At 39.3% G+C, this 12,101-nt stretch overlaps 1 protein-coding gene across 4 annotated transcripts in view; it reads right to left on the bottom strand.

Moving 5' to 3' along the window:
- LOC132828189 (chemokine-like protein TAFA-5) overlaps positions 1–10,690 on the bottom strand; it is a 334,410-nt gene extending 323,720 nt beyond the window's left edge. For all 4 annotated transcript variants that reach the window (XM_060845130.1, XM_060845127.1, XM_060845129.1 and 1 more), the window contains exon 1: positions 10,145–10,690. In XM_060845130.1, coding sequence (XP_060701113.1) covers positions 10,145–10,238 — 94 coding nt within the window. In that variant the 5' untranslated portion in view covers positions 10,239–10,690. The remainder of the gene's footprint in view (positions 1–10,144) is intronic.
- Between the last annotated feature and the right edge of the window lie 1,411 nt (positions 10,691–12,101).

Here is a 12,101-nt window from a genome sequence, read left to right as displayed (position 1 = left end):
ATATTGTATGCATTACTGCTTAAGGAATAACAAGTACTCTGAGAGTTGTAAATGTGAAACCAAAGCAGAAATCCTCAAAATACTTAGCAGGTCTGGAAGTAGTGCAGAGATAGAGAGAAAAGTTGACTTAACGTTTCAAGTTGGTGACATTTTCATTGGAACCAGGAATATTTAGAGTGTAACAGCTTTAGAGTAAGATGCCTAACATGCTCAAGGCTTGATTGGTGCTAGAGATAAAGTACCTGATTGCACAGTCTGAGTTTGAAATTTATCCCAGAAAGAGAAACATGAGCTAGGAACAGAATTTAAACAACAGACGAAAAAGCAACCAAGAAATAAGGAAATGCATAAAACACAAAACCTCGGCCATATTTACCTATCACCACAAACTTTACTTGGACTAAGTGAGTACACAGTGATTAAACCCATACTATTAAGGAATTCATTCGCTTTTTTATGAATCTAAAAATTATGGATGAGAGCAGTGAGGAGCTGACACAAAATTGAAGGAGAATAAAACATTACGAACAAATTAGGTAGCCATCATGTGCAAGAGTCTGGATTAGTGGTGCTGGAAGAGCGCAGCAGTTCAGGCAGCATCCGAGGCTCCTCCAGCACCACTGCTGTGCTCTTCCAGCACCACTAATCCAGAATCTGGTTTCCAGCATCTGCAGTCATTGTTTTGAACCATCATGTGCAAGAGACTATGTATCAGATTTCCCATGTATACATTGTGCACTGGCAAGGCCCCATCTGGAAATTGGCCTCTAAAAATTTAAGGCATTTGCTCTTATTATGCAGTTGTAATTGATTACACTTAGTTATTCTTGGCTCATGATTGTGAAAAAATTGGAACAAAAATAGCAAAGTACAAAATGTAGATACAGTTACAACATTTAAGTACATGTATAGGAAAGGTTTGGAGGGATATGGACAAATGCAGACAGGTGGGACTAAGTTAGATTGGGATTATGATCAGCAGGGGCAGGGTGGACTGAAGGATTCCATGCTGTACGACCTTATGACAAATCATAATACCAACAGATTTTCATTCAGCAAATCAATCCATAGAAAAAGAGGACAGTAAACAAAACAATTGTTTTGGTCTTATCTCAAGACCAAAATTATCAGAAAATAAACACAGTTAGTTGCTGAAATAAATGACTGGTGCTAAGGTTTTGGTCTGGCAGCATCAGTGGAGTCAATCCGAATAAACACTGAGTTCAGTATCACTCTTCTTTGTAGCTGCTGGCTCAGTTCTGAAGAAGTCATACTCAATTTGAAACATTAATTACTTCTCTCTCCACAGATGCTGCTAAGTTTCTTCAGCATTTTCTGCATTTGTTTCAGATTTCCAGTATACACAGTATTTTGTTTGCATTTTCGTACGCTGAATAGTATATACTAGCTTTTCTACTGGTTTACATTAGTAATAATCAGTGCAATCCAGGCAAAATCAGCCAAGCTAGCAACAAGGTTGGAGAATGTGAAACACAGGCAAATTACACATATAATCACTTTGTTTACGACAATCTTTTGCACTGTTGGAGATTCAGTTGGCTAGGATCAGTCTTTGTCCAGAAACATGGCCATATTCTTCTGGCGGTACTGAAACATTTCACTGGCTTGGAAAGACTTTACAAATCGGATTGTCTTTGATAGACAGAAAACAGTTAACATATTTTTAAAGCTTTTGCATATTAAAACAAAAAATAAATTATTCACTAAGAAACTAACTGATGTATACTGATAAAGTGATTGAGAAGTTCTGTAGTATTTTTAAACATTTGCAGTTTTCTTAAATCAGGTTATTCACAGGTGGAGGAATGAACTTACTTTGGTATTAAGCCTACCTTTAAATCAGTAATGAAACTGCACCGTTCTTCAATACATTAAGCAATATCTTTGAATGGGAAGAAAATAAATATTTACATTTTACTACGCTACCCAATTGTAATTGATCTTTGAATGTTTTATATCTGTGATCATGTAAGTTATTTTTACCAGTGATCTGACCAAATGTGAGTATGAGACCATTTTGGGTGTTGTTTTGCTATTTATGAATGGATCATGAACTCTGAGTTATAGATGTGAATCATATGATATATACCACATTCCTGATGAAGAGCTAGTTATGCTTTTCCAGCACCACACTTTTTGACCAAAATAGAAGCCTGCTTCAAATATGACATTACATGCACGTTAATATTTGTTAATGTAAGTGAGAATTAGTTCCAAATGAAAGGAGTTTTTTGTTGTTTTTACAATTTATATTATTTCCATTACAGAGCTATTTGTGGTGTAAAATGCATGTGATCTAAGAGAATTTGTCATGCTCAGCAGTGGCTTCTCAACTGTTAATCCTATATTATAACTGACCAATAAACTCCCATGTTTGGAGGATCTAATTGGCTCTCCATCAAGAACTCAGAAGATTTATTTACTTAAAGGGCAAGTGGAAATGGGTCACAGTATCTACCTTTGGGTCAGGAGCATCAGGTTCAAGTTCCACCTTCCAGGGACATGTCATATACATGTCAGAACAGATTGATTCAATTTTAAAAGCCAGTGGATTCAAATCACAGGCAAAAGTGGGACTTATTCTGATATCCATCTAGGCAGCAGAAGGTGGCACAGTGGCCCAATGGTTAGCACTGCTGCCTCACAGCGCAGAGACCCGGGTTCAATTCCCGCCTCAGGCAACTGTCTGTATGGAGTTTGCATGTTCTCCCTGCGTCTGCATGGGTTTCCTCCCACAGTCCAAAGAAGTGCAGGTTAGGTGAATTGGCCATGCTAAACTGCCTATAGTGTTAGTCTGGGGTGAGAGTAGTGGAATGGGTCTGGTTGGGTTGCTCTTCGGAGGGTCTGTGTGTGTGGACTTGTTGGGCTGAAGGGTGTAGTGAATCTAATCTAGTTAAGAATCTAGAAACCACATCTTCACCTTGATCCCAAAATTCTTGGTAGTCTAGAATGAAAGTTTGTTCAACATTTCCATCTTATTATTTTCTTCATCAAATTACAGCTTGAGATATTTCACAATCCATTTATTTACATGGTAGCTTTATGCTGTGCATTCTTTGCCACTGCCTTTAATGTATTACAATGCAACTTGTATATTTAATTACATTATAACTGTGCCAATAGTAGACCTAACTGAAACAAATGTGTCATTTACTAGTTTGAACATATCGATCTGAATGGCTTAAAATGTCAATTGCTGGCATATATACAAAAGTAGTAGAGAAAATGCAAGAGTAAAAGGATTTTACAAACAATCCTAAAATAGATGTATATCGGGTACTTCAATTAAAATTAGAAAGCTGTACTATGAATTAATTCAGACTTGGGCAGTTTTCTGATTTAGTTTTAAGGTGGTTTGATAAAATTGCCTTGATTTGGATTGATTTGACCATATTATGAAACTACACTCCACGAAGAGGAATGCCTTACATCACTGTATATTAAAAACTACTCAAACAGATATTTGGAATTTTCATTTGATGTGTTATATAGCTAAGTGCAAATTGACAGTTTTGTTTCTGGCATAACTAATATACTGGTGAAAGAAATGTATGCATCCAAATGATCTTTCACTCATCTGATTTTACTTTTCTTTGTAACATCAAATAATTAAATTGTTCAGAAAGCCCTTTTGTTTTACTGCAATTTTTGAAGGAAGGCTATATGATAGGATGTTCCATTGAAAAACATCGGCAAGGTCCTGGGGAGTGTTGCCAATAAAGGAAACCTTGGAGTGTAGGTTCTTAGTTCTTTGACAGTGAAGTCACAGGTAACCAAGATAGTGAAGGCGGCATTTGGTACACAATCCTTTGTTGGTCAGTGCATTGAGTATAGAAGTTGAGAGGTCATGTTGTGGCTGTACAGGACATTGGTTGGGCCATTTTTAAAATACTGCATTTAATTCTGGTCTCCCAGCATCTGGTCTCCCAGATGCTATGAAACTTGAAAGAGTTGAGAAAAGATTTACAAGGATGTTCCTGGGTTTGGAGGGTTTGCATATAGGGAGAAGCTGAAGAAGCTGGAGCTATTTTCCCTGGAGCATCGGAAGCTGAAGGGTGACCTTGTAGAGATTTATAAAATCATGAAGGGCATAGACAGTGTCAGCAGCCAAGGGTTTTTTACCCCATTTGAGGAGTCTAAAACTTGGAGGGCACAGACTTAAGCTAAGAACGGAAAGATATAAAAGGAACCTGAAGGGCAATCGGTGGTGAGTGTATGGAAAGAGATGCCAGAGAAAGTGGTGGAGGTCGGTACAATTACAACATTTAAAAGGCATCTGGATGGATACATGAATAAGAAAGGTTTAGAGGGATATGGCCCAAGTGCTGGCAAATGGGACTAGATTCATTTAGGATATCTGGTCGGCATGGACGAGTTGGACCAAAGGGTCCATTTCTCCTTGACTTTGTTTGTAATATCTAGAAATATTTTCCAATTGATTTAACACAACTGAAAAAATAACTATGTTATTCAAAGCCAATGAGAAATTAATTTGAATAGAAAAACAGATGAGAAAAGGTAAGTAATTTTTCATATAAACAGAAATAATGAGAAAATTTGATAAGTCAGCCACAGGAACAAAGGTTATGGAGAATAGGTTTTACAAAAATGGTGGTGAACTTGTAGCTATTGAAGCAAGCAGCCTAATTGCATTCAGGAAACAATTCATCATAATTCTGAAGGGAAAAGTTGATACTGAAGGTTGAATAAAGAAAGCTTTCCCTGTTTGTAAAGATCTTGACACCTTGAGCCAAACAACTTAATACTATTAACCTATGATAAACATTCTGAAATAGAAAAATGAGCAAAATTATTTCCAAACACACAATACAAGCTATGAGGATTTAAAATGGTCAGTCTGTAATCATTCAATGCCATTATAAGTTATGAAAGCAACAGTTGACAAATCATTGGTACGATTAAAACAAAAGTTGCACCAAATCAGCATGAATCAGCAGAAGTATGGTCAAGAACTGGAGGCTTGTGACCAGTGTATGCTGCAAGGATCAGTGCTGGGTCCACTACTTCTTGTCACTTTTATAAATGATTTTGATGTGAATATAGGAAATAAGGTTAGTAAGTTTGCAGATGACACCAAAACTTGTGGTGTGGTGGATAGTGTAGGAGGTTATCTCAGAACAACAGAAGCTTGATCAGTTGGGGCCAATGGACCAAGGAATGGCAGATTTAATTTAGATAAATGCAAGATATTTATTTGAAATAAATGTGAGGTGTTGCATTTTGGTAAGGTAAATCAGGGCAGGACTTATACACTTAATGGTAGGGCCCTTGGAAGAGGTGCCGAACAAAGAAACCTAGGGGTTCAGATACATGATTTCTTGAAAGTGGAGTCACAGGTAGACAGGGTGGTGAAGAAGGTGATTGGCACACTTGCCTACTTTGGTCAGTGCATTGAGAATAGGAGATGGTACATCACGTTATGGAAGTACAAGACACTGGTAAGTTGGAGATGGCAGATGCTGGAAAGTCAGGGCCGATAAAATGTGGAGCTGGAAAAAGCAATCTTTCTAAATTGATCCATAGCCAGAGAAATCTAGCATGACGGAATGGTTCTGACCTGGAATAGCAACTCCCCTGCTCCTCTGATGCTGCTTGACCTGCTGTGCTTTTTTTTCACCGACCTGTGAAACTGATCTGAAGCCCATCTAACCTAAACTATTTCATTATTACCCATATGTTTATCCAATGACCATTTAAATCGCCTTAAAGTTGGCGAGTCTGCTACTTCTGCAGGTAGTGCATTCCACACCCTTTCTACTCTGAGGAAAGAACCTACCTCTAACACCTGTCCTATATCTATCACCCGTCAGTTTAAAGCTATGTCCCCTCATGTTAGCCATCATCATCCGAGGAAAAAGGCTCTCACTGTCCACCTTATCTAATCCTCTGATCGTCTTGTATGTCTCTAATAAGTCACCTCTTAACCTTCTTCTCTATAATGAAGACAGCCTCAAGTCCCTCAGCCTTTCTTCACAAGACTTTCCCTCCATACCAGGCAACATCCTGGTAAATCTCCTCTGCACCCTTTCCAAAGATTCCACATTCTTCCTACAATGCAGCGACCAGAGCTGTACACAATATTCAAAGTGCAGCAGCACCAGAGTTTTGTACAGCTGCAGCATGACCTCATGGCTCTGAAACACAATCCCTCAACCAATAAAATCTAACACACTGTCCACCTCCTTAACAACTCTGTCAACCTGGGTGGTAACTTTCAGGGATTTTTGCATATGACACAGATCTCTCTGCTTACCAACACTACCAAGAATCTTACCATTAGCCCAGTACTCTATTCCTGTTACTCCTTCCAAAGTGAATCACCTCACATGTTTCTGCATTAAACTCCATTTGCCACATCTCAGCCCAGCTCTATAGCTTATCTATTTCCAAAGGCATAAGCTGAAATAGCTTATCTATTTGGTGAGTTTAAAGTTGTTGATAAAAATTGGAATATCAACAATTGCACAAATCATTCATTCTTTTGGCTCATGATAGTTCTTTTGCTAACAACATGTCGGTTTCAATAATATTTATAATTTACAATAGCAATTAACTGGGTGAAATCAAAATGACATTTCAACTGAGTTTTCTCAGAAGCTCTTTCAGAACCAAATATTTTCTTCATGGAGAAATTTGCCTATGGAGCATTCTATATTCATTCCTTCCTCAAAATAAATCTTATTGCTTCAGAACTATTGTAGGTGCAATGAAAGTATTAATTAAAGAAATTCAAGTCACATCCCTTCACTGCATTAATTTGTAACTATTTCTTCCAAAAGTGAAAATTGCACCGGAGCTTCTTTACAGATTTAAAGTTCCTCATGCCAAAATATTTATATTCACTTTGCCTGCAAATTGCTTTACATTTCAAAAGTGAAATGCTCTGCAGAATTCTAAAATATTGTCTGGTCTTTTCCCTACAAGTGCAATTTGCTCCTGAAAAATAAAAACTTGCCAGTGAATCTCATAACTACCACTTCATTGCCTACGCCATACCACATTTTTATTAACTTCAAATTTCACCCTTTAGAATGAGTAGAAAATCACAGACTATGAGCAGACCCATTATGGTGAACTACAGATGTTTTTCTATTCATTCAGCATAATGTTTAGGAAATATAGTTGCAGTAAGTAACAGCAATTTCCTTAGATAACCTGAGAACTGAATACATCCTGTGTATGAGTCATTTAATGTTTGCATTTTTCTTTACTTTTCAATCTCATTGCAAAGCAGCTTATTTACAGGTTTTGTGTTCATTCTATTCCAAAAAAGGATCTCCTTGTATACTTCCCACCAAGTTTTCGTTTCAACAAAAGCCTTAGACTTCTTCTCTGATACCATCAATTCTAATTCATATTCACAACCTGCGAAAGGAATATTTTTCATAGAATGAGACAACACAGCTGTCCTCCCGGACCTATCCGAAATCATTCTCCGCCATCCTGTTCAACCTCAGTGCTATGAAAAATAAAATCCCTCACGCCACGCAACAATGTGAGCGGACTATATTCAACACCATTCCCGATGGGAGTACTGTGCTATTATAGTAGGTTGCATCTATAGTTCTATCTGGGAACTGACAAAACTTGCCCGAGGCACAATAGTCAAAGCTACAACCTGGACTCACAACTCTTCATTGCTCAAGCTACTAATTGTAGTGTGTGCATTTTATCTTGTCAATTCATTACCAAGCAGAACTTTATCAGACTTTATTCACCAAAAGTACAGCAATAGTCTGCAAAAACAGTATGAAGCTAAAAGACTGGCCAAGCATCAGATCCGAGGTATTATTTCAACCGTCCTTGAAAATGTCTTTTCAATAGCTTGGGAATATGCAGTCACAGTTGACTGCGCCACAAACTGGATTCCTAATCAACCTTTACAAACACGGCATGAAAAAGAAATTCGCACTATTTGAGTGAACATTCAGTCTCCACGAGCAGGGCCCGTATTGAATTGACAATCCCTCCACAAATGCAACGTTCAGCTCTGGCTGTTTCAATCCCATCAGTTTGCACTGACTGAATTTCTGATCTCACTGGAATTTATCCAGGGCAGCACTGCCTAAGGTACATTGGTTAACTTGATTTGGGAAGATAAAATTAGATAGTCAGCCCTCACTGCTTTTGTGCACCCTCTACTGACCAGCTCGGAGCAACATTTCAGGTTGCTGCAGGCACTCCCGATGACGAAGAGATGCATGGCATGGGGAACGTGGGGAGATGCTGTCGCATTCATTGCATTTTCTATCTGTTGCTGTTTGCATTCAAAACATTTACAGCAATGTGTAAAACATGTTCATAAATACACAGCTTAGACACATAATGAGAGAGAGAGAAAGATGATTCCAGTAAGATTTAATTGGGAGCCCCGGACTAACAGGCACTTTTCTCTTGGAGATACGTCCAGCTAAATTTTATTCCATCTAAATACGTACAACTAAACTCTTTAATTTCTAGTTAAATTATAAACCTATTTTATATATGCATATTGCTTAGACATTTAGTTAAAATTTGGGACTTGATTTTTTTCATAGATTCCTTACCCAATTATTTTAAAGTCTGAGGATATGTTCTAAAGTTAAATTATTTTGGCTTGTAAAAGGGAAGCTGTTTTCATTCATTGACACTCTAAGATACACTTTTCCTTGCCTCCACTTCAATAAGGAATGTTGTAGGGAATATGTACTTCAATCCGATCGAGAAAATACTGTTATAGTAACATTCAAAGAGGAACCGGGGTTGTAACAAACTGAAATTGCTAGCACATCATTTCATGAGCTTGAAACTTTGAACAGAACAGCTTCTTCCAAATTATACCCTGTCGAGGGTTTCGGAAATTGTAATCAAGACCTGCACTGCCAGGTCCTTTAAAAATACGACATTAGGGAATAAAACATGAAGGATCAAAATACTCAGCAAGTCAGACAGCATCCTTGGGGGGAGGGAGAGAGAGATAGGGTTAATATTTCACTCCCATACACTCTCTTCAGAGCAAAACGTGTTCTTTTAAACGTTTACTGTTGCCAGCATTTTCCGTCTCGTCCATTATTTCCGCGTGCTCATTCACGGGGTGTGAATAATTTGCATCTTTCTGTATCAGCTACGAATGTCTGCTCCAAAATTCGCAGTTCAATGTGAAGTTGGCTTTTGAGAGACTGGAGCGCCCTCAAGGCATCTTCAATCGGCAATCTATACATGCGAAAAGTCATAGAAGGGAACATGATTCTCAGCAAATGGTGGTTCCATGGTAACTTTATAATGCTGGCCACTAGTGTAAAGATTTTGTTTGTTCTCTCAGGAGTTGCTTATCTTTGCAGGAACCCAGTTAGCGCTGCCTCCTCTCTGGAATTGTGTTAGGAAGGTAGAATTAGATGACTTTCCTTTTTTTAAAAAAAAAATTGGTTATTTTCCTGTTCTAGGTCACGAGTTGGCAGGTCGGGCGGGGGAAGGGGAGTTATTCGTGGTAATCGAGCCACGGGATTCAACACTACAGCTAGCTTTTGAAACTCAGTTGTTCCTTTTCCAGGGGCGAAATACACAAGTTCAGACATGCACGGAATGAACTATCTAGTTATTTTTTCTCTCTCTCTCTCGCTCTGTTCAATAGAAGCCACGAGAAAAAAGAATAAAATCGCTGGGGCTGCAGCCAAACACACACCCTTCATTCAGTCTGACGTTAAATTTGCTGGGATACGTTGTGTGTGTTTAGTTACGTACATACAAAATATAAGCACCATGCATAGCTGCGGTCATGCTCATATACGCAGGGAGAATGCGTACATATTTACTGTGATTACGCAGGCGTGTATATGACTTTAAGCGTGTTTCTCAGGCAGATATGCGTGTATCTGAGTGAGCACAGCCGCCACGTATGCTGCTGCTCGTTCTCAGCTTCGAGCCCAGCAGAACTGGGCGAAACAAGTATTTGGAGTAAAGACCTTGCAATGAGGAGACGTTGGAGGAAACACAGTGAAAAGCGGAGTGCCTTTGGTTGCAAAACCTCTGCGGCATTTAAGCACTTGAACTTTATCAGGCTGCCTTTAAGGAAAGCTATGACAGAACATTGCAGTACCATTTATCACGACAGGCGACCATTTACCTTCTTTGACTAAGTGCGAGTAGATGATCCAGACGAGAAGGCAGCAAAGTGTTGCCCCTGCCCCAGTGCAAAGCCCTCTCCAGCCGGGCAGCATGTTCGAATCCCCCCCAGCTTCAGAGCTCAGCTCCTGCGCGTCTCAGCCGCACCACGACCACACATGCAGATCTCCCTCTCTCTCTCCACATTCAAGCGCCAGAAGTCGGCTAGCGATTTCCAGAGGGAAATATACATTTAAAAAAAAGGGAAAGATACTATCCAAACACGGGGCACCTGTGTAAATCTCCAGCTTGGGGTGCCAGTGACCGCGCGAATCCACTTAACATAGAGCCCGAGATCCACGCGGCGGGATGTGCATCTGGGTTGGAAAAGCCCCGATCGCTGCCCTTTATCATCCTCTTCCACGCTATAAGAACCACATACTGCTTGATCCCTGCAGCAATGAGGTCTCCAACTGCAGCTAGTCACTGCTTGGCAGCGTCTATTGATCGCCTGTTGTAATTATCCAGATATGCAACAGCGCGTAATTAACCCTGCCAGTGCTGCGATCGCCCATAAATAAGTCAAGGGTGTTTAATTTACTGACTGTCGTGCCACTGAAATATTCATGCTGGCGAGGCTGGTACAAGAAAGTTTGAGCGAAGCGTGATGGACAGTACGTCTCTGCTGCAGATTGTTTTTTTTAAGGTGGCCCAGCCAACGACGTGGCGAATGAAATACTCCCACTCGCTAACCACCGTGAATCATTTTTTATAACTTTTAGCGTGAGAAATACAATTCCTTCCTCGGTTGACCTGTTAAGTTTATTTTGTAAGCATACCAGGAAACTCATTCGAAGCAAGATTGAATCACTCCCTGATCATTCGGATGGGTGAGAAGAATGCGACTGATCTGAGATACAAGCCGGTCTTTATTTTGGGAATCTTTAGCTAAGTACAAGTTTTTTTTTCACCAAAAAAAAGCGTTTATCCTGTGCTGGAATTAACACTCAACAGCCCTTCTCTATCTGTAAGCATCAAACAACCCCCCTCCGCCCCCAACTCATCAGAGGCCAGATATGTTTTTAATAAGGACTAACCCATTTGGAGAGATTTACACTTTTATCCAAGGATCACTGTCAATCGTTGTCCACGCAATTAAAACTATTTGCTTGTAATTAAGATTTTTTTGTATTTAAAATAAGTGCATTATTAGATATTAGACTGTAAGATGATATTATCCTGTAACAAGGATAGTAAATTTAACATACTTCTCAAATTTATGCAAAGATATCTATTTATTATCAGACAGCTTGGTTAAAGATAACACTAAAATCAGCATATCCGAGTGCAGGGGAACTGAATTTATAGAACCATTTGCTGGCAGGCTATGTGTGTGCAAAGAACCGTCTGCTGAAGTGTGGTAAATACCTTTAGTGCATTGCACACAATATTGTTAGCGGTCCCCGCTCATAAACGGCGCCGAAACATTCCTCTTACAGATTGCAACAGTCCGCGACACGGCTGGTTTGAATATATTTCACTTTTTTTTAATTAAAAGGCTGACAATGAATCGATTCATTAGCACCATCAACCATCTAAAAGCACCATTCAGATTCGGCTTTTGTGTAGTCCAGACATTTCTCCAGTTCCTGCTGTATCGACCCACTGTAATTATCAGCCCGTTTAGTTCTAAGTACCTTTCACTGGGCATACGTTGCGAGGAACAGTACATTTGTTGAAGTGCACGGAAATCAACAGCAACACAGAGCGAGCAGTCGCCTACATGTTATTAGGGAATGGACTCGATATCTTAAATTCGCGTTACAACTTATGAAAAAAAAGCCAGTAATTAATCGCGGTGCCAGATTTTTTTTTCAATGGGAGCAGGTGAAGAGCAGTTTGCAGCATCTAAAGCGTAATACCAATCAAAATATCGCTGAAAGTACGCAAAAGAAACCTTGACCTGGTTTTGTGTTTAA

The sequence above is a fragment of the Hemiscyllium ocellatum genome, chromosome 26 (genome assembly GCF_020745735.1).
Source record: "Hemiscyllium ocellatum isolate sHemOce1 chromosome 26, sHemOce1.pat.X.cur, whole genome shotgun sequence".
NCBI classification, from domain to species: Eukaryota; Metazoa; Chordata; class Chondrichthyes; order Orectolobiformes; family Hemiscylliidae; genus Hemiscyllium; species Hemiscyllium ocellatum.
This window is presented reverse-complemented; position numbering and strand designations above follow the sequence as displayed.